The sequence below is a fragment of the Equus asinus genome, chromosome 18 (assembly GCF_041296235.1).
Source record: "Equus asinus isolate D_3611 breed Donkey chromosome 18, EquAss-T2T_v2, whole genome shotgun sequence".
In the NCBI taxonomy this organism is placed as follows: Eukaryota; Metazoa; Chordata; class Mammalia; order Perissodactyla; family Equidae; genus Equus; species Equus asinus.
In genome coordinates this window covers 8,008,251-8,032,269 of record NC_091807.1, presented here as the reverse complement: position 1 = coordinate 8,032,269, position 24,019 = coordinate 8,008,251, and the positions used below count along the sequence as shown (strand labels likewise).

At 38.5% G+C, this 24,019-nt stretch overlaps 1 protein-coding gene across 1 annotated transcript in view; it reads right to left on the bottom strand.

Annotated features, from left to right (window-relative positions):
- GBE1 (1,4-alpha-glucan branching enzyme 1) overlaps positions 1-24,019 on the bottom strand; it is a 265,131-nt gene that overhangs the window by 17,501 nt on the left and 223,611 nt on the right. The window contains exons 13-14 of the mRNA XM_070488680.1: positions 15,229-15,413; positions 13,494-13,624 (exon numbers count right to left, since the gene is read on the bottom strand). Coding sequence (XP_070344781.1) covers positions 13,494-13,624; positions 15,229-15,413 — 316 coding nt within the window. The remainder of the gene's footprint in view (positions 1-13,493; positions 13,625-15,228; positions 15,414-24,019) is intronic.

The following is a 24,019-nucleotide window of genomic DNA, read 5'->3' as shown; positions in this document are numbered from 1 at the left end:
TTTCATTATCTGTAAAGTTTTACTTGGATTTTTAAAAAGATTTTTTTCTTTCTTTTTGGAGAAGTCACAATAGTTAAACAAATTCATGTCAGTTTGAAGAAATTAAGTCTCAAGTGAATAACTCTGACTGGTATGAGCTCTGGAGATAGACATTTTATATAATTCTTAGTTGAAGTGGATAAGTGATTACAGGTTTACTAAAGTCAGCATATACTCAAAGACTGCAGTATCAACTTGACTGGTTAGCTTTCTCAATACAGATGATTGAATTTAAGCATAGAACATCCAAATGATTTCTCAAAAGTCATATATCTATAAAATAATTTGGCAGGGCCAAATTATGCACCTAGGTATATTTTCTACCACTCTACCACCGTCTGCCAGTTAAAGACTGAAAACTATATGAACATTAAAATACATAACCATCTGAAAGCTGATTATTTTAGTGTTGGTAGTAGAAATATCCTTTTCTCTTTATTTGAAGTCATAACTCATGAGGAGTAATGTACAGGTAATGTATATTCCTTTTTCTCTTTTAACTTTTAAGGCCAAATAGAAAATTATAATACTTTAGGGCTCACTCAGAGCTTCATGAAGCCAAATGAAGAGACTGAGCTAGCTTCCCATGAAAAACTGTAAAGCAAAGCTTGCAGGCATGCGTACGTGTGTGTGTGAGCGTGTAAACACTCGTGCATCATCACTCCCAGTCTTTCCTGAGCACTTCCGGGCACACAGCTCACAACTATTATAATTATACCTAGATTAATAATTGTGATGGAAAAGATTCAAAGTAAACATTTCCTCACAGGCACTAAAAACATAGTGAGAGAGCTTTAAAAACACACACACACACGCTTGCTAATAAATATATTTCCCAGGAGTATAATGAATCTAATATAGTAGTTTGCAATCATCTTTAAAACAACCATATTGGTTTAATGTCACCAGGTAGACACGGGAAAGAATTACACAAAGAAAGAGTAGAGCTGCTAAGTTATTTCTGCAAAGTGCGTGTTTGTACAATTCAAAATGAAATCCGCAAATGTTTTGGCTATGGGAGTCAAACATGGAGATGATTTACATAATTCAAATGAGCAAAAATTTTGGCATGTTGTGAATCAAATTCTATATCGATTTAATTATTTATTTTCATGGTGATTTCACAAATGTGAGTTTTATTTAGACTATCCAATTATTATTAAAATTCCAAAGTGATGAGACTATTACAGTGATGAGAGAGTTCATCAAATCCACCGAGAGGATTCTTGACAGCCCTTAGGTACGTGTCAGAGGCAGCCAGCAGACAAAATATCACCAGGAATAAGTCTCCTACCACCAAAACTATTAAGGTGAGGAACGCAAATACATACAATTCAATGCTTCTAATATAAATCGACAGGGAAGCTCATCTCCCTCAATCTAAGGCTGTATCTACTGTGTGTGGTTAGAACAAATTAGAACTCATGCTGTAAACCTACACCGGTAACACGGGGCTAGTGTGCAGATCACAACTTCTACACTCAAGGAGGAACACGCCCAGCAGTTTAAGAAAGCTGAGGACAGGAGAACTCTTATCTTTCACCTCTCTGTAGTGTTCTTTCCTCTGTTCTAGGGGATGTTTACTCCAAAAACCCTTTTATCCTCTAATATCCTTCAGCACCGATCATGACACTTTCCCAATCAGCAGCTGAAGTTGAATATGCTTAGGTTTATGTCATGGTTTAATAAAATATCTGAGTGGACATCTTTTTCCTTAAAAAATTATTTTACCCTTTTAAGGTAGGTATGTTTCTTTTAAAAATTCTCCATTTGAATTGATCTTTGCTATTGAGCGTCCGAAACCAGGAAAGGATAAGACTTCAAAAAGATGCCATTGAGTCAGAGGCACCATTAACTTTTACAAAGAGAAGCAGGGAAAACAAATAAAATTATAAGTAATTAGTGAGACATGCTTTACCTATTTTAACGGCATTTCTACAGGGCAAGAAAGCGATGAACTATCTGGCGCCCAAACGAAAAACTGCTGAACTTAGAGGAACTAGATTAAATCACATTTATTCACTTACTAGGAATATGATCTTGAGAAAGTTATAATCTTCCTGATGTTCATATTTAGGTTGGGGATAAAAATACTTGCCTGATATGCAGCACTAAAATGATGTGAGGATGAGTCAATGTCAGTGAAAGCAGGTCAACACTGTGAAGGGTGAGGTAAATTGAACTTACAGTACTAACTAGGAAATCTCTCCCAACCCAGCTATTCGATTTAATTTGAATGGGCTGAACCAGGCCGTGCTAGAGCTCTTCTACCTCTCAAAAATCTGATTCCCTTCTGCCCAGTATTTCCTAACAGTCATTAAGCACCACAAAATTGCACTTGGTGAACAAGGCACAGATCAAGGTAGGAGGGGTGATTCCGGACCACCTTCATGCAGCTGACAGCTGAAGCTACGAGCATGTGTGAGTCACTGAAGGGCAGAGCGCCAGGAAAGAGAGTACATGACTGGACTTGGAACTGAGGGGAAAGGTAACACAAACAGTGGGTGGAGAAGAAAAGAAAATCAAAATAGTGCTGTAGCATATGGAGAAAAGGGCAAGGAAGAAAGGTGGGCTGATGGTACAAGAGTGAGGAAGGATTTAGAAGGAGGCGGAAGATGCGTAATTCCAGTACTGTGAAAGGACAAATCGTTTTGTGGTGGAGAACTGGGGAATAGGAAATGAAAAAAGGAGGACAAGAGAATGTGGAACAGAGAGGATTTGTACCCATTCCTCTCATTCTTTCTTTTCCTTCCTTTTATCATCAAATTTCTAGTGCATTTTTTTTTCTCTTTGTTGCTGAGAAGATTTGCCCTGAGCTAACATCTGTTGCCAATCTTTCTCTCTCTCTCTCTTTTTTTTTGCTCAAGGAAGATTAGCCCTGAGCTAACATCTGTGCTAATCTTCCTCTATTTTGTATGTGGGTTGCTGCCACAGCATGGCTGATGAGTGGGGTAGGTCCATGCCCCTGTGAAGCCAGCTGTTGAAGTGGAATGCGCCAAACTTGACCACTATGCCACAAGGCCAGCCCTCTAGCACACTTTTTGAATGATGATGATGACAGTAGCAATGACCACAGCAGCTAACACTTACTGAGCTCAAACTATGTGCAGGATGCTGTTGCCAAGCCTGTCACATGCATTCACTCATTTAACTCTGATAATTCTATGTGTTGGTGTTTTAAAGATGAGGAGACTAGGAAACAAAATGTTCACTTTCGGGGCTGGCCCAGGGGTGCAGCGGTTAAGTTCTCATGTTCTGCTCCAGCAGCCTAGGGTCCACTGATCCCTGGTACGGACATGGCACCACTCATCAAGTCATGCTGTGGCAGGCATCCCACATGTAAAGTAGAGGAAGATGGGCATGGATGTGAGCTCAGGGCCAGTCTTCCTCAGAAAAAAGAGAAGGATTGGCAGCAGATGTTAGCTCAGGGCTGATCTTCCTAAGAAAAAAAAAAGGTCACTTTCAAAACACGAGTAAGTGGGAGACACAGAACTTGAACCCTCGAACTGTCTTAGTCCCAAGCCCGTGCTCTGAGCCACTAACCCAGTAACCAGAGCAGATTCTCCAGGTTCACAAATACAAGAAGCAAAAATACCTGCTACCGTTGTGGCCACACCAGTTACATGAGGCTTCGGGGGATAAAAACGTTAGGGGAAGAGGACAAACTGAAGGAAACAATGTCTCAGCGTCAGAAAAGAATGCTACCACCAGAGAAACTTGTTTTCCTTAGCTGGAAGAAAAAGAAGAGTGTTGGTGGGAAGGTAGGAAAGTGAAAACTGACTATTTCCCTACATAACAAAGGGGAAAAAAATCACAGTAATGTTCATAATTTTACAGACAAAGAAAACAATTCTCTGTTTTAATTAATGTTCGTGGAATAAAATACTTATTGTCTGCCAGTAAAAGGCAACAGGAGCGCACTTCATTAGGTTATCCATTTCTGCAATAACTTTTCAAGATGTCTAAAGAATACTTTTCTTATTCAAAAACTGACACCACATAATTACCAAAAAGAATCACAATTAATTTCACAAACAAATTTTACAAACATAATTGGAATTAATTAGGCATTTTTCCAGCCTTAGGCCGAGAGACACTACTTTAATAGGATCAGAGATGGTTCTTACACAGGGTTGCAACTGAAGCCACTATTTCCAAGAACACGTCGTTCCCGGCTCTACTTTCTCCACGTCTCTCTGGAGAAACAGACACTCTTCTTTTGGCTGTAGCATCAGTATATTCTTGGGAGCCCTTAAATAATTATGGTGAAGCAGTAATTACATCACGGCTTAATTTTTTTTTTTTTTGAGGAATATTAGCCCTGAGCTAACATCTGTAGCCAATTCTCCTCTTCTTGCTGAGGAAGACTGGCCCTGAGCTCACTCTGTGTCCATCTTACCCTACTTTATATGTGGGACGCCTGCCACAGCATGTCTTGCCAAGCGGTGCCATGTCTGCACCCGGGATCCGAACCGGTGAACCCCAGGCTGCCGAAGCGGAATGTGAGAACTTAACTGCTGTGCCACTGGGCCAGCCCCCATCATGGCTTAATTTTAAGAAATTTTCTGGGGTATTCAGGAACCACTTTCACATTTAAATGAAACACTGACGACTTAGTTTGACCCTGTGAGATTCTGAGTTAGAATAGCTTAACAGAAAATAGTGGAAATGGAGCATCTCACTTATAGAAGATCTAAACAGCTTTCTGGTAGGCAGGAGATAGTTACAGGAAAAAGGCTAATTTCTACAAAGATTCAGAAAGAAAAAGCAATTTATTGTTCAATATTAAAAACTTATTTTAGACACAGAATGCTCTATTTAAGAAACATTGGCATCAGATATAAAGGTGATGAATATAATTTATTTTTCATAATAGAAGAGAACATCTGTTTTGGACTGATTAAATAAAGGGCTATTTTAAAAGCAAGGTTAGATATGCAATCTCTCAGGCCAATGTTTTTCACAGTAGATTTCCTTCTTCCATATTTACCATGATGTTCCCTAGGAAAGGAAAAGGTTCACTAAACGAGATACTGAGTGTAAAGTGCTTGCAGACAGCAAGGCATATAGTAAGTTTGTAATAGATGGTAGATCTTATTAAAACAGTCTGTTCAACAAATATTCTGACAACAGATTCTAGTATATTAGTTTCAAAGTCTACAAAATTATGATGCATTTTATTAATAATATTTTATCAAGTTTTTCTTTCTACCATTTAATTAAATATCTACTCTAAGGGAAAAGAAATAGATTATAGTAATAGTTTGTGTTTTAATTATTTAATTTTAAACAACGTCAGGGGTTCTTTCATCATTAGGTAGTTGCATCCTCCATCCATCCATCTATCCATCATCCACCCATCCACCCATCTGTCTATCCATTATCCACCCATCCATCCATCCATCTGCCCATCCCTCTATTTTTCATCACTCATCCATCAAGAATTTAGCTTTAAGTTGTGAGTATCTAATCTAGTCTAACTAAAGATATAGTTGCTAATATTCAGGTAAGACTCTCAGTTTTACCATGTATCTTGGAGTCACTTTCCACATAATAGCACTTCTTTTTACAAATTGGTAAAAATGATCACCCTAGACACTGTTTTTCCCCCTTATTAGTGATACAATTATTAGGCAAGATGTACTGTTTTTAAAGGTTAGAATAATGTTTCTGATTTCTTTTTCCCACAGAGGAACAAGAAATAGAGGATAAAAATCTTAACTGAGCTATTGTTAGATGAATTTCTGGAACCAAAGGAGATCATCACTGCACAACTGACCTACAAATCAACGAAACAGAAATGCTGTTGAATATCTCAGAGCACTGAGACACTGAATAGCACTCAGCTATTCACAAAAACCCTAAAACCATTTGTGTGTACTAAGGGCTTGCTCATTATTCATTAATGCCTATGGTCTTATGAGTATATATTAAGTCAATCTAAAAGTATTACAGCAGTTGCAATATTTTAATCATGCAAAATATTTTTCTTACTTTGTGATTCATCTCCAATTTCTCGGTAGAAACATGAGGCTAAATCATAGGCCCTTTCTTGCTGGCGGAGGTGGGGATATGCGTCTGTCATTACCATTAAATCCCAGGGATTGTTGGACAGTGTTTAACAATGAAAAATGATCAAAAGACGGCTTGGTAATGTTTAAAGTATTACTGGCATCTTGAAACTAAAGAAGGCTGACCTAGGCAATGAGTGTACATCCATCCTGAAGCTACAGAATCAAAAGGAGGACCTATATTAAATATGAAATGGTTCATAGGGTTGTCTGTCTCTGTTCACAGAAAGAACATCATCATTACGTTGCAGCATAAAGTAAAAGCACACAGACACACCCACACACATGTACACACACTCACATACACAAGGAAAAGAAAGATGCTTGCATATATTCAAAGTCACTGTTGTAGATCTTTTCAGAGAAAATCTTACATTTTTAAAAAATTTTTTTACCAAAACATCTATAACCTGGAAAACTAGAAAGCTGAGATGCTCAACTTTTTTAGTCCAGAAATTAACCTTCGCATATAAAATCTTGATAGTGTGGCATTTAGCTAATCCTAAATTAAGTCCTTTGTTTTCATTTGTTGCATAAAGCACAGATTCTGATAAACACCGAGTGTTACACAACCACGCTTCAAACCAACGCGCAGCAACATCTCTGCCTTCAGCGATCACACTGAAGTGAATCATCCAAGTGAGCTCACTTGCTCATTAGAAACTCTGTGTACAGGTTGCAAATGTCACAGCCTAAATTTACATTTTAAATAGTACATCTTGCAGCAGTTTAATGAAAATATTTCAAAGATCTTGGGTCAAATCCAACTATTTACTCATCTGTTCCCCTAGCTTTAAATACTTTTGGCCTGGATTCACGTATTCTTCACAAACCATACTTTCTGATTACTCCTCTTAATATTTCAACACTATAACAGTTTGAAACACCATTTGGAAAGGGGGCTGCTATTACACTAGTATTTCCACTCCCACCTCAACAGCATGCTGACAAATAATTTTAAAACATTTGATTCTAGTGTTGTTTATGCTCTCAGAACCATAGATTCTGTGTAAACCAAAGACACCACCTTACAAATAAGCTGTGAGGGCTTAAAGTTTAGTCCGAATATTATAGGGTAAACCTCAATTGACAGGATGTATCAATCAAGAGGAGTTTAACCATGGACATAGACCCATGAGACATTTATATTCTACTCCAGAATATGGAGAAATCACAATAATCATTTTACCATTTTTTTTCTTATGGAGGACAATGACAGGGGTCAAGAGGAAGAATTTCTGGGGAAGCATTTGTGGGGGGCGGTGGTGGGGTGCTGATGGAAGTTAGTGGATGAGAGAGAAGCTTGCCTGTGCCATGAATTCGTGTATAGTTTCTCATGCTCTCTCTTCCCCCATAACTGTATCAAAATCATTTTGCACATTTTGGAAATAAGTCGTCATCCACAATGCCACTATTGCTCTCACCACAAACCACACATACACACAGGAACAGACAGAAAGAGGCAACACGGTTTAGTGGAAAGAACATGGGCTTTGCAATACACTGCTCGACCTTTATCAGTTGAGTGTTAGAAGGAGGCTAGGCAGTTGCTGAAAGGCCTTAGTTTCCTGATCTGTCACAGGAAGCTAATACAACCTACCTTAGAGGGCAGCCAGGAATATTAAACTAGATACTTAATAAAAATGGCTAGCAAACAGAGACCCTCAAAAGAGTTCCTGTAACACCCACACTGTCCCTTACATCACGCAGAATGTGGCATCATCATTTGCATTATTCAAAATACATTGATTTGATAATGTTCCAAGTGAAGAGATGTGACAGAAGAAATACAATAACGATTCTGATAATATAAAGGGCATGTGTTTCTTTCTTTCTCTACAGCTAAACAATGTGAAGTCATAAGCAATATAACACATCAAGAAAACGTATTTCATCTTCCTAAGCATGACATGTGTAAGCTGCCTGCTTACTCGGGATGTTTAGGTCTCAGTCCGCATCACTACATTGCTGTCTACTGTATTAAAGAACGCTGGCCATTAGCACATGGCAGCTGAAAAGACCAGTGGGAGACGGTGTATGGGCAAAGGGTTTTTGCTGTTTTGTTTTTCATTTTCTAGAATATGGCTGTAGATTCCCTTTGCAGAAACAATACTATGTCCTTGAGAAGTCCCCATGAAGACCACGTTCAAAACCTTAGTGATACAAATCAGACTTCCCTCTTTGCTTTCCAAATGCATCATCTTATTTTGAAGCGATATTTAAAAGCATCCTTAAAGTGTTTCTTCTACCTTGCCTGGCGTTAGCTCCAAGACAGCTCCCCTTACTACAGTTTCTTGGGAAGACAGTCACCACCTCTTCTCCACAGAGCTGACTGGAAGTTGACTTCTTGCTATTTGATATACAGAATATACAGGTTCAAAAAACGGAACTGCTCAAGAATTCAGACATATTTCCTATTGCAGGTTTATATTTCATAGTGACAGAAGTTCAAATGACTTCTTTAGAAACTTTAAATTTGTTCTGGCACCAAATCCTGCTTCCCAGGGAATTAAAAATTTGATGAATTTCTTGACTTGATTAATACATCCAATTTTGCCATTGTGGGTTCTTCACAGTAAAAATCTGTATTCGATTCACTGGCTCAGTAGTTGGAAACACCAATGGCATAGAAGACTTTGGTAAAGTCAGAAAATACAGCATAGAAATCCTAATTTTTTCGTACCTTCTATATCTGAAATAATTCTATAATGCTGAGCTACATTGCCGTTTAAGGGACAAGAATAAAGTCAGAAAGATGAAAGGCCAAAAAGAAATGAGACTTGGAAAATGGTAAGGACAATAAAAAGAACTTTTATAGCTAAGCTTGGAACAACAAGAAGCTGAGAGAATAGGTTTATCTGGGGCTTCTGGACGATGGTACAATCACAACAGATTAATAACACAAAATTGTTCCGCTCTAGTACGCTTTTATCTTCTCTATTAACAGGTTAGTGGCAAAAACAATATTTTTTTGTTTTAACGTTAAATTTGGGATTTTGGGTTAGACTTAACTGAATAAATAAAGAATATGGGAGATATGACATAATGCTAGTATACATAAAAAATATAAAGTTTTTATTTGATGCAAATGCAATATGAGCAGAAAATGTGATAGCTAATGTAACTTTACCTACGTGAAAGAGAACAGTATCAAGACAACGGGAGAAAATGGGGCACTCCACATCGTCCTTGCCAGACGTATCTGGAATAGCGTGCTGTTCGTTCTGGAGACACAACGTGAGAGGAATGTGGATATGCCGGGTGCATTTTGATAAGGGATGCGTGATGGGAAGAGGTCTGGAAAGTGTCACAGGAATCTATTACAGGAATTAGAGGTATTGGTCTGGCAGAGGGAAGACTAGGGTGGTGGTACTGTGAGGAGCATGTTAAACGCCTTCTGATTCAGACAGCTGGCATGAAGAACAGGCATTAGGCCCCACGTACAGAACAAAGGCATTTACATTTAAGGCAATACTTTTACAAATTAAAAACTTTAAATTGCTTACCTTGTGAAATAGTGAGTTCCTAGGACTAGAAAGTGTTCTAAACATGGTTAGCTCTTATCCGTGTAGGAATTTATAGATGGGATTTCTACACTGAACTGGGTCATTGGTGTACAGAATATTGCAAAATCCAGAAAACTTTATAATTCCAAACTAGGAGTTAGGGCTGGCGGTATGAACATGAAGCTAATTAGAAGGCGTGGTTTAAGGTATGTTGGAAATGCTCTCAGGCTCCTCTCCCCTCAAAAAATAATCCTCATTATAAAATAATTATTCCATTAGATATCCAGTCCATTAGGTCTTGCATACTTCTTGTGTATTCAAAGAGACTTATTAAAATGCAAATGTCCTTAGAGGAAGCAATAACACAAGGGAATTAGTTACAGCTTGTTGACAGAAAGACATGAATGAGAAAGTAAATGAGGTCCAAGTGGGCATAAGTCTGTAGAGGACAGAATCCTTGTAGTAAAAGAACCAACAATATTTCTTCAAGGTTCTCCTAGAGATCCAAGAGATGACTGAGGCTACCACTCTGACTTCTATGAAGAGGTGGCCCAGTGTTCCAAGGTGTCTATCATTACAACTTTTCGTGAGTACAGGTTCTGAAATGGGTCACTAATGTAAACCATCCTGTGTTTATGAAAATAGAGAATTTCTGTGCAATACGTGCCTAAGACATGTAAACAAACTGCTAAATTTCAGAAGACACAATGTGTGGCAAGGTTTATCAAAACCGAACTAGAATTTCATGTACGGTGTAACTTGGTATTACTAAATAAAATTAACTTTTGGGTGGGTTCCACTTAATAAAATATGCCATGTTATTATATATGTTTTCATTGACTAATATGTATTAAAGTTACATAGGTTTCAGACAGGAGATTAATGTAGCCTGAGCCAAGATTTTTCTCCTAAACATCTTCATTGAAATTTCATGTATTTCCACTTGTCAATGATCCTAAATTAAACTAATATTTTCTCTTGCCCTGGCTGATTACTCCTCCTTGCTTCGCTAATGTCAGAAATAATATCACTGCCGTTGTTCCCATCGTTCAGAGTGAAACCGTGTATTTTCTCTTCTACACCCCATGTCCAAACAAATGCTGAGTTCTTTTACTACAAGAAAGGGCTTCATATACCTCTTTCTATCCAATGCCATTACTTTAGTTCGTGCCCTAATTATCTTTTGTGTGTACTGCAATTGCTCATAATTAACATCTGTACTTCCCACCTCTCTCCTCACGAGAGCTCTCTCACACATTGGGTACATGAGAACTTTTCCTAAAGCACACATTCTTATCAAGCAGCTCCCTCGCTCAAAAACCTTCAACGACTCACTATGATACTATAGAAAAACGCCTAAACTCATTAACATGGCATTGAAATCTTCTATTATGTGATTGCAATCTATCTTTACAGTTTTATCTCTTAGTAGTTCTTTTTATGGTCATCGTTCTCCAATTAATCCATTGTACGGTCCACTATCTAAGGATATTCTATACTTTGCAACAGCTGGAATGGCCTTCCTCAATTCTTTCTCCTACGATTTTATCCATTTCTCAAGGTCCAGGCTTAACGATCTTTTCCTCAATCAATCAATCTCTCTCTCATCTAGGCTTAAAGGTCTTTTCCTTAATCAATCAATCAATCAATCAATCTCTATCATTTATTTATTTACTTTTCTTTCACTTGTCCTCTGTTCCCCCATGGAACATTCCTGTCCCATCCCATCTATTGCATTACACCTTATATCCTCATTTGGTTTTATACATCTCTCCTCCCTCACTTAGGGTCAAGGACAGTGATTAACAAAGACTGCAACAGATCCCAAGTGTTCTGTAAATGTACTTTCCTTTGATTATGTTTTAATTTGATTATCATCAAAATTATATTTTGATTATATTACATTATCAGGAATAAATGATTTAGTCTAGGGGCATTACTTCAGCAGTTTGGAGCTGAGAAGGGTTGCATATGAGTTGCTACTCATCTAGCATTTGTTTGCGTGTCTTCATAGAGATGGTGAGAACATTTGCTTCCTGAACAGCACAGCTCTTTGGTGCAGAGAACCCCGTCACAGCAATTTTGCTCATCGGAGCATTCTCTGTGAACTGAGGCACGTTGGGGCCATTAGTCACAGCCACAGCCTCCGCTCTTCAGTGCTCTGTGGAACAGTGAGCTGCTGCGAGGGGAGAAGGGAGGGAACCAGCTCTCACCACCCTCAACGTCACTGAGAGCACAGGGTGGTGGCAGATGCCACAGGCTACTTACTAGACAGCACTGGCTCTTTCCTCCTCACTGCCGGACAAACACTGGACAACCACTTTACCGAGGAGTCCACTTCCTGGAGACTCGGGGGTAATTCCTAATTAAGCCACTTCTGGCGATACCATTCTCCTTTCTAGCAATTTCTCTGGGGATGTGTGGCTGAATTCTGGTCAATGGAATACAAAAGGAAATTTGCTAAAGTGACTTCATTCTTGAAAAGAGACACAAAAAGTAAAATGTTTGCCTTGTGTTGTGTCTGAAGGTGACATTTGGAACCATGGCTGTTGTGTTGCAACTGTAACAGGTGGCAGCCCTTGGACACTGCCAGCCCTGGAAAGTTGAAAGCAGCAAGACAGAAGGAGCCAGGGACCTCAATGATATATTGTCACAGTACCAGGGTCACCCTACCTTGGGGCTTTTATTATGTGGCAAAATACATTTTCCTTATTGTCTGAGCCAGTTGAACAGGGGGTTTCTCCTACTGTAGCTAAGACACCCTGACACAGAGGACCTTGTGTTGGCATCAGGCACGGGCTCAGGTGGCAGACATTAATCACTGTTAGGGCTTCAGGGGAGAAGCACATTATTTCTACTGCCTGCCTAAAAATTTGTGCTGGTTTGTTGCTAGGTCCTGAATCTGTCGCTCTTTCCATGGATCTGGTAAGCTGTAATCTCTTTAAACTACATAGCACGGTCCCTTTTGTAACAATTATCAAACTTACAATTACTAATGTTTGCCTTCTTCACTGGTTTAAAAGCTCCATGAGGGCAGTGACTGCATCTGCCAGGAAAATTCCTGTATTTACAGCATCTAGCACAGCGCTGGCACACAGGCGTGCAATCAACAGGTGCTCAGTAAATATCAGCGAAATGCACAAATGAATGAGTAAATGAATTTACAGTCATGAATCACTTAATGACGAGGATAGGTCCTAAGAAATGCATTGTTAGGCGATTTCACCCTTGTTCATACATCAGAGAGTGTACTTACACAAATCTAGATGGTATAGCCTCCTACACACCTAGGCTCTATGGTACTAATTCTCTGGGACCGCTATCATACACGCAGTCTGTCAATGACTGAAATGTCATTTTGCAGCACATGACTGTGTAGAGAACATCAAAAACATTCTCCCTGCTATTTCCTTTGCTTCTACCTTCCCTGCCATGATTTCTGACCAATTCAGGCCTACAAAAGTGAGCTGTGTCCTGCATTTTAGGAGACAGGAGAGAGAAAAAGGAAGGAAACTATCTTTACAGCTACTGTCTGCCCTCTCAGTGCGGAGGGGAAAGGAGACAATTCTCAGACGCGACTTACAAAATAGTTTCGTAAAGAAAAACTGCAATAATCTCCTGTATTGCATATTGGATCAAAATATTATTTAAAAAATGTTCAGAATCCTACTTTTTAGAGCCAGAATGAAGTTTAGGATGAATTCAGTATAAGCGAGCTGAGCAAAGATTTATCAACCAACTATTTCAAGTCCCTCATTTTTGAGATGAAGAAACTGAGAGCTACTGTCACGACACCAGCATTAGTCTTTCTTAGGCTCTATGATGGAATAAAAAGTTGAATGCAGACAGTCACACTCATTGGCAACAAAAAGGATATTTCCCGGGCAATGTCGTTCCGACTCTGTAATTGGTGTAGCTCTTGCTTGGATGGAAGTTGAAAATAAAAAGAAGAGCTGCTCTCTCAAAAGCGATGACCTTATTGCCTTCATGCTTTTCACTCACAAATGCCTGCAAGAATTAACACATATATTATATTTAAATATAATATATTGCTGTTAGAAGTAAATTATTTACAAAAAAGTTGTTTTTGTTTATTAATAGCCTTGTTAGTTATTAAGCCAAAAATGAAAATGCCAGCACGTTACATTTTTGAATATGTTGCAATTCTGCCATATCAAACTCTAAGCCAAGAACAGGCTCAAAAACTGCTAAAAGAGTATCAAAATCTCACCAGCCACTTGCCAACTTCAAACTAAGCACAAAGCACTAGTGTTGTGGCTTAGGTTTTAAGTAAAAACATGGTACCTGTGGCTACAGACAAAGTGTTTGCGTGTATGTTTATGTACTTATAAGCGAATATTCTTTAAGACTTTTCTTTTAGTCCCCAGATTAACGAGGTAAGGTACATAAAATTACTATTCAAAATATAATGTAACATTGTTATCATATGAGAGTTCTGAAGTTGTAGTTATCTTAAAAACTTTACATAGTTGCACAACTTCGTCAGGTACAAGGGCAACTTAAAGTCTTTTACCATATATATACATATGCCTAATCAAAGAGAAGGTCTGAAAAGACAAGGTACCATCCACAAGCTCTCTTATTTGGTACACCATGTTTTATAGTGGGGGTGAGGAGCCTCTGCTGTTGGGCACCACCCTCTGCCAGGCCCAGCGTTGAGAGGACTCATTTACATGCACATCAGCATCACCAGTCTTGGTAATTTTGAAATGTGAACCACGGCTCCGGCGTAAACAGCACGCCTTTTGGTATTCAACACTGTCCCTATTGAAAAGGAGCATCGTTTTGCTCCCTCTCCTGGAAATAGCATTACTAATAAATGTGATTAGGGCATTCGTGTCATGTAGCCAATCTTACTGAATATATAAGCACCTTTGTTCAACCATTAAAAAAAAAAAATCAGAGACAGAAAAGTAAAAACACATCAACAGTAATTTCAAACAACACCAGTAAAAAGCAAATGGATTAGAAGTAACACATACTATATGCTAATTTTTGCAAGAGGAAAAAAAGAAGCCTGTATAAAATTTGCACCTGTTAATTACATTTTCTAAAACTTATTGAAAATGGACACGTTAATTCCAGAGGAGAGTCAGGCTCATGAAAAATACAAAACAGCATGCAGGTATAATGGCATCTATTGAAATGACAAGTTAGAGACCAGTAAAGGAAGGAAAGAAAGGAACAAAGAAATCTACATGTTGTCAAAGTCGTTTCTTTATGACAGCATAATTATTTATATAAAGAAAAACAGTCAAAACAATTAAGATGTTTCCACAGCAATTTTCAAAATGGATTCCATGCAGAGCTTTTTGTCATTTATTTTAACCAAATGAAACAAAAATTACTAAATTTAAACAACAACAACAAGCTAACCAGGAAAGTAAGCAGGGCATTATGTTTAAGATGTTCATTATCTATTGGGGAGACTTCAGCGACATGTTTTGACAACCTGAAGTGTGTCACAGGGTACCACACGCTGAATAATAAAGTGATGTTTAAAAGATCTGCATATGGATTTACGTGGATTGCCATTCGAAGCATGTACAACATTGGTGACTAAAACATAACATTCAGAGGAAAGAGCTTACCTGGGGAGCAGAAAGCCAACCACATCTTTCTTCCAATTTATTCATATCCCTGTCAAAGTTATTTAGGAACTTGTAGCGAAGAAGGTCATCATCAGTTAAATGAAACTGCCTTCTGGCATAATGGTAGCTCTCATTATTCCCCTTTCTTGGGAAGTCTAGCCATTCCGGATGCCCAAATTCATTACCTGCATTAAAAACAAATATACCTCCCACTCAGTAATATTCACATTGCTTACTAAGATAACTCAATAATTATATGTTTTGAAGCCCTTAAAATCCAATTTAGGTTACAATTTACTACAGCTGTGCCCTGTAAATGATGTACAAACCTGGGTCAGAAACGGCACAGTCTAACACAAAGAGTACTGCCCACGTCTGGATCCAGGTCCGGTTTCAGCCTGGACACGTTTCTCCCCTATTGCATGCCTCATTCCCTCAGGCACAAACTGAGAACAGTTATCTCTGTCATCCTTGCTCCATCTCCGAAATAATCTCTGAAGTCTCTGAGTAATTTCCGAGATCTCTATTTCCGCAATCTCCGAAATCTGTACATTGCTTTACAATTTCCAAAGGCTTTGTGGTGTACATTATTTTTTCAACCTCAGAGGGACTCTGTATTATATCCATTTCATAGATGAGAACTCCAAAGCTCTGGGCAGTTAAGAGATTTGCCCAGCCTCACACAGAGAATAAATGGAAAGCAACCACTAAAATTCAGTTCTTCTGATTAAAATGCAAAAGTTTTAATGAAGTTCTTTCTATCTCATCACATTAGGCAAGTACATTTTAAACTTCAAGTGCTACAGAGACCCAAGTCATCACTCTCATTATTCATTTTCCCTATTTCTTTCTCAGATCTATGTGTTACCATTAGATGTGCATCTTTAATTTCAAGTTGTGTCTGCGTGGGGGTGTGTGTGTATAGCTGGGACACTTGGTTGGGAATCCACTTAAATATTATTTCTCATTATAATGATGAGAACCAGAAACCCAATACACTTGAAAATAAAAATAATAATACATACATATTCTTCATTCTGAAAATAAAATTTAAGTATTAGTCATCTAATAGATTGGCTCTTATTGTTTTCCCCAAGTTGGATTTCTCCTTTACAGCTTCTTTTTTTCTTCTAAAAGTTACATGCTACTTTCCAAAATTTACTTTCATTTACCACTTTAACACTAATTTTCTAAGCTACAAATTTCTCTTTTGAATTAGAAAGTACCAATACAGGTGTATTGGTAGTAGCCAATACAGGAGGATCCTATTTTAAAGAAATGAGTAAATTAATATTCCAATAAATAAAAACTAATAAGCTAGGATGTAATTCAAAGTGATTTATCGTGGAGTTGCTTCAAACGGTAAACTCTGCTAAGAAGCGCTGCAATTTATATTTAACTTTTCAGGACCACAGTCATCAAAATAAAAATAACAGCCAAACAAATATGTCTATAGTAGTGTCATAAAAATCAAAACGTCTGCAAACATTTTGCTAAATTCTAATATTTCCATCTAAATAATATTTTTTATAATGTCGCCTGCTATGTGACAGAGGAGGGAACCAGATTTCTGACTCTGTGGGCCTTTATTTACTATGAAATGCCTTAAAGTGACAAGGGACCTCCCTCTGCTACACTTTGGAGTCCTGCCTGGGTCTCGAGCCTGATTCATATCAGTCCATGGTGCAGCCACGGCATAGCCTGTTCCATCATCCACTCAACTGGCAAAATGATGCGCCTCCAGAATTGTAGTGAAGCATGTTCTTTACCCATAATGAAGGTACCGCCAGCCGAGGGGAAACTACATGTCCAGGTACTAACGGGATTTCATCTAGTGGCGACCTTAAGAGAGACTAGAAACAGCATGAGGGAGCTAAAGTAGAGCAGCCTACAAACTGGATCCAGGCTTCCTATAGGCAAAACACTTTTATTTTGGTATAGCCATGGACCTCGGCATTGCCTCCAGGAATAAACACCTCCTTCAGCCTTTTCTGGGGGAGACTGCCACATCAGTGCCATCGTGATTATCACAGTAGAGGCAGCGGCAAATGCTTAATGTCTGCTTGCTATGTGCCAGGCAAATGCATATAGATTAACTCTTTCTACCTTCAACAAACCTGAAGTAGGTAATACTATGATGCAAATTTACAGGTAAGGAAACTGAGGCACAGAGAGTTATTAAGTAGCGGGGCCTATGACCCCAGACAGTCTGGTTCAGCACTCTGACTCTTAATTGCTTCTCCACGGTATTGGTCTGGAGTAAATACCACGGAAACACAGTGCAAAGAAGGACCAGCCTCTCGTATGTGGACAGAGATTCCAGCTACTGGGATGACATGCTGATGCAGTGGAGTGAGAAAGTGAGACGCACTGAGGAGTTAGGTGTAATCATAAAGTAGGGCTTGTGGTGAGAAGAGGTGCGGCAGGCAGGCGGAGGTGAGGTTAGGAAAGGCCTCGTAGAATCTGGACCTTAGAATCCAGACAGCAGGGAACCAAAGGCTATTTCTAAGTAGGGAATGAAAAGTTCAAACGTGTTATTAACACGTCTCTGGTACAGCGTGGAGAAGAGACTGGATACTGGGGACAGCTGAACGGTAGGAGAGCTGTATGGAACCCAAAGTCTAAGGGAAGAGAAGATGAGATGCAGCAGGAATGGAGAAAAGAAAGATCAATTCAAATGGCCTTTCTGGGGTGGAAAAATGGGACTTGATGGCTGCCTGCTGAATGGAGGTTGGGAGGAAAGGGGAAGTGTGAATGCAATTTTGAAGTTTCGAGCTCAGGAGACGGAGCAGTGCCAGCACTAAGTGAGCTTGGGGAAAACGGTGACAGAACTGACAGAATGTGTATGGGGAGGAGATAATGAGTTCATTCTTTGGCATGCTAAATTTAAGACCTGAATGATATGCCAGCATCCATGGATTTAGAGTAACAGTGATAAAAATAAAGTACTGAAATTCAGGAGAGAATTGGGGGTGAGGACCAAGAGTAATTTGTAAGGACTCAGTGAGGGATTGTAGTTACAGCCACAGGAGGAAAAAGGGCCACGGGCAGCATCTCCAGGAACTGCAGGCAGAAAGAAGGCCGATGAGAGAAGACTGAGGAGGAACTGTCAGCAGACAAAGAGGGACATCAGAAGCAAATACAGAAAGCTAAGAAGAGTTTGAAGGAGGGTGGCCAGTGTCAAACGCTACCAGAAAAAAAAAGAACTTGGTACGCTCTCACCCTCTGGTATAGAAATGAGTATGGAGCTGTGCTTTTCAATCCACAGCATGCTCCGAGGAAGCATCGAGATTCCAAGAAAGCTTGTTAAAAATGTTCATCCTCCAGCGATTCTGATTGGTTACCTTGGGGTGAGTCCCAGGCAGGAATCTACATTGTCATCAGCCTCCCTGTAACATTCTGAAAAGAGGTGGGCGAAAGCCACACCCTGAAGAATAACAGCGCAGAGACTGGAGAGTTCTTTATGTCTAAGGACAGTTATACAAGATGATGCCCAGGAACACAGATTTCCAAGTCAGCAAGACTTGGGTTTTAATTCCAGCGAGGCCACTTAGAAGATTGGAAGGAGGTCAGTGAGCTCTTGGTACGGGGTCTGGAACCTGCAAGCTTTCAATGCCTAGCAGCTTTTATGTGACACATTTCCACTCATTACTGACATTTTCCAGGAAGGAATGACATAAAGGGCAATAGATGAAAGTTATAATAAAGCTAGAATTTCTGGTGCCCATGATTCTGAGGAGGGAACTGAGCAGCCCCACCCTGCAGCAGACGCAAGGGACAGGAAAAGCAGCTCTTCAGCTCCTCTTCACTTAGGTTTCATGGTGCGACGTTATTCCTTTCCTTAAGTGCAGAAATTCTACACAGACTCATTTATTCACATATTTAATCAGACAAACACATTTCCCTAAGCCAAGTATTAATGTCCTTTGAATTATCTGCTATTTTACATCTTAAAATGCAGGACTGAATGTGAAAATAATTTTGCTACAAGACATCCAGATTGATAGAGTAAGTCAGGTTGCTGTGTTAGGAGCTCCCTCTCTGCTCTCTTCCTTCATTATTCCTACATGTTCATCCTGCAAAAACTCTGAACAAGCTCTCAGGGGTTATTTTACACACACACACACATATTAACTACAGATTACATACATACTATAGTATATATATGCTATATGCTGTATATATATTTGGCTATATATATAGTATGTATTTTTATAGTATATATAGGATATAATTAATTACATTCCACTTAAAATTAACATTTTAGGAACCTTCTAAAACTAGAGCTCAGCTCTGGCTGGAACACTACTGGCACTCGAGGATCTCCTCATCCCCTAACTTCTTCTCAGCCTTTTTTTTTTCCTTTCTGCTGTTTCTCCCCAAATCGCCCCAGTATATAGCTGTATATTTTAGTTGCGGGTCCCTCTAGTTGTAGTATGTGGGACGCCACCTCAACGTGGCCTGGTGAGTGGTGCCATGTCAGCTCCCAGGATCCGAACCAGAGAAACCCTGGGCTGCCGTAGCAGAGCACGTGAACTCAACCACGGGGCCGGCCCCTCAGCATTCTTGAAAACGTTACTTCAGGTGACAATTCCTGTTGCTTGCCGTCTTTTCCTCAGGTAGACTAATGAGGCGAAAACACATTCTTCTCCACTGTATAGTTTAGCTTCTCTCTTAATGTCCCTCCTTGGAAGTACGGTTTTCATCAGTACAGAACTGAACGGTGTTTTTGACCAAAACTATTGGGGGCAGCATTGACCTATCTCATAATCTGGTTAAAAGCTAAGTGCCTGGGGCTGGCCCCGTGGCCGAGTGGTTAGGTTCGCGCGCTCCGCTGCAGGCGGCCCAGTGTTTCGTTAGTTCGAATCCTGGGCGCGGACATGGCACTGCTCATCAGACCACGCTGAGGCAGCGTCCCACATGCCACAACTAGAAGAACCCACAACGAAGAATACACAACTATGTACCGGGGGGCTTTGGGGAGAAAAAGGAAAAAAATAAAATCTTTAAAAAAATAAAAAATAAAAAAAATAAAAGCTAAGTGCCTGCTCCCCAGAAACACACATGCACTCTCACAGGACGCAGCCTCAAGGATTCAGAGACGCCACTCAAAACCAATCCCACGTGAAATTACATTATCATCATTTATTTCTTACAGTCTAGCATGAAAATTCACACCCTTATAATCTACAGCATAAATAAGGATTAAAGAGTAGCACTATTACAATTAAATGAGGAAAGGCATGAAAATTATTTAGAAGAGTACAAGACAGACAATATACAGCTCAATAAATATTATCTACTATTATTAGTGTTATATTTTTCTTTTAGTTATTATTTTTAATATACAAGTAACATACTGATAGATACATTGCTTTTTAAAATTACAATTAAATACACACACAATATCTGAAATCTTACTAAATAACCACCTGCTATGGTCTGAATGTTAGTATCGCCCCAAATTCATATACTGCAATCCTACTCCTCAATGCAATGGTATGACGAGGTAGGGCTTGGTCATGAGGGTGGAGCCCTTATGAATGGGACTGTTGCTCTTATAAGACTCCCCTTCCACTACGTGAGGACACAACCAGAAGTCTAAGAACCAGAAGAGGGCCCTCATTCAACCATCCTGCCACCCTGATCTCGGACTTCCAGCCTCCAGAAACCATGAGAAATAAATTTCTGTTGTTTATAAGCTACCAGGTCTGTGGTATTTCGTTAGCAGTCCAGTGGACTCAGACACCACTGTTTCCCTTTCGGTAAAGATTTTATTTATTTTCATTTATATCTATAGCTATAGCTATATATCTACATCTCTAGATTTCTATCTATATCCATATAGACATTCATTCATCTGTTTATCACTTACCCACCTACATCTTCTTTTTGAACAAAGACAGACTTATATGCTGTTTTGAATTTTAATATAAGCACTTTCCATGTCAAGAAGTACACCTCTCCATGATGCTATTCCACTATGTGCATATGATGCAAGTTCATTTAACCATTCTCCTCCTACCTTAGTTATTTTGGCTTTTTCTAACATTTTAGTAGTATAAAAAATGATGAGTCTTATAAATGTATCTCTGTACACTTGTCTGATATTTCTCTAACACAAGCTGAGTAAGTACAATAGCTGCTCAGAAGGTAAAAAGCAGACATGACTTTAAGAGAAAACATTTTCCAAGTTTTGAACTTTGCTAATTATTTAAAAGCACAGGTTAGCAAACTGTTCCTGAAAATAATGTTCAACACACAAATTATATTCTTTAATGCATATGTTTAATAATCTACTTTAAAAGTATTTTTCACCACTCAAGTTTAAGATACATCAATTTTAAACATTCATCTTTTCAATAACATATGTAAAAAGTTATTAATAAGAAAATTCATTACAAGAGGTCAAATTAAGTACTTAGAAAAATATAAGACAAAGATGAAAGGAGGAAAAATGTTTGGTATCATAATCCTATTTGGGATTTTTTATACCTTTTAATCTTTACTTCATTTACTATTTGTAAGTATAGAGTCATTACTTTAAAGAACATCTGAGCAAGCATACTTACATAATATGGAATATGAAATTGAATTTCTAAGTTAGAAAAAAGAGCTACTTAAAAAAAATTTTCAAGATATGATGAAGACTCTTTCCTATTAGAGAATCATTTATTAATCTCTATTACCGACTAATTTAAATTTTCTGAGAATCTCTTCCTGGAGAGGCTTCTTTTTAAAGTGAAAGATATAGAAAGCTGCATAAAACAAAGAAATAGAAAAATTACATGAGTGATTGCAGACAAAACATTCTACTGGGTGGCTTTTGAATGTTCTCTCTCTTGTAAATAAGCTGACAAGGGGCAAATTAAGTTTAATGTAGACAAACGCAACATTAAATTTCATATTTCGTTCAAAACTGTAAACACAAGCATAAAATAAATGGAAGCAAATCACAGAAAGACTTTCAAAGTGACCTTGGAATAATAGTGAACCATTCTCAGACCGAACAGAGAAAACTGGAAAACGCCTGTTAGTATCTTATACCAGTTCACAGCTCACAAACCTAACGAAGAAAAATACTATCATTAAAAGAAGTTAAGAATGTTCTTCTCAGCTATGGTCTACAAATTACTTAGGAAATGTGGCAGCACTTGAGACATACAGTGACATATGGCCGCCCAAATAAGCTTATAACTAAGGGCTGCTGTATATAAAGATGGATAAGAAATCTAAATTTATTCAGGTGATAGCAAAGAAGGTAATTGATTTGTCTTAGTACAGATAACTTGATGGAATAGGAAACACATGATCTGAATCAGCATTTTAATTTAACCAAATAAAAAAAGTGTGCCTATATTTCTAAATTATATATAAATACATGTTTTGTATACGTGCATACATAATATATGTATATATTCCTCAATGAATGCAACAGGCATTTGTAACCTGGGGTTCACACATTCCTATCAGGATTCCCTGATATTTTATGCAAAACGGTGTATGTGTGTTCATCTCTGCACTTTTCTGAGGAGAGAAAGGTTTTCTTCACATTCTCTAGGCGTCTGAGTCTTGAAAAGGGTAAGAACCACTCGCCCATTTAGAATGTTAGGAACTAGAAGAATGGGTCACAAGTAAGGGTTTCTAAGCTATACAAAAAAAAAGAAAAGGTAGAAGCATAAATTGAGGGAAGTATTTTTAAAACGTTTGGCTGGTTTATTCAACAGATAAGAGGCTTAGAAAAGTCACATTTAAACTAACTGTAGTGCACAGAGGCAAGGACTGTGACACTTGAGAGCAATACTTTTGAGTCCAAAATATGCAGTATAAGTAACCTGGCAGCAAGCATCAAAGCACGATCTTTCTGCTCATTAATTATGATTATGACCACTAATGTCAGACATAGAATGTTACTCATTTCTCAGTGAAGGCAGGAGAGCAATTCTTGAGCTGTCACTTGGGATATTTTGCAGGAAAATTCACAGTGCATGCCATGATTCACTGCATTCAATATACTAACAGAACTGGGTGTTTCCAGAAATGAGCAGGCTGAAAGCTTTGGCTAAGCAACTTTAAAACAAAAACAGGGAAGCAAGTGACTAACACTGCTATAGTTAATTAATGATTCCAGAAAATTCTACTAAGTTTCTTCCTCCCTTTCCATTTCCTCTGTGAACGGCACCATTCATGTCTGGTTAATTGTGAAAAACCTCTAAGTGCAAAATTCCTATTGGGATTTCTTTTCCTGTAATTAATTTTTTGCTGTTTGATGGAAAGGTCCAAACTATAAATTGACAAGAAGCCAGCTGGTACGGTGATGAAATTCGAGACAATAACAACTAATGAAAAAGCAGCAGCTCCGTTAGCTGAACATTTTGATTAGCAAGTTTGTGTGTTTTGTTTCTCCAAACTGAAATGCATACTAATTTTACCTAGGAATTAATTACAGGCTATCACAGCCTCCATGCTGTGGATGTTATATAACTCTTTGTTGATATCAAGGTTACATATACATATACACATATACAAGTCCTAAAGAGAATATAAAACACTTCAGCTCTAATTCCTCTGTACTCTCTGTACTGAAGCCTAACTCTTAAAAGTTAAGCATTTATTTTAAAATTAAATGATTTGGTCTTCCTCAAGTCCTTCAGTGAGTACTCAAGTCACCAAAGGGTGGGGCACAGCATAAAATATTTTTGCACATCAGGGCCTGTGATTTCCCTTTTCAGAAAAATAAACTTGCTCTCCACTCCCCTGTCCCACCTTTGATACTAATCAATACGGCTCT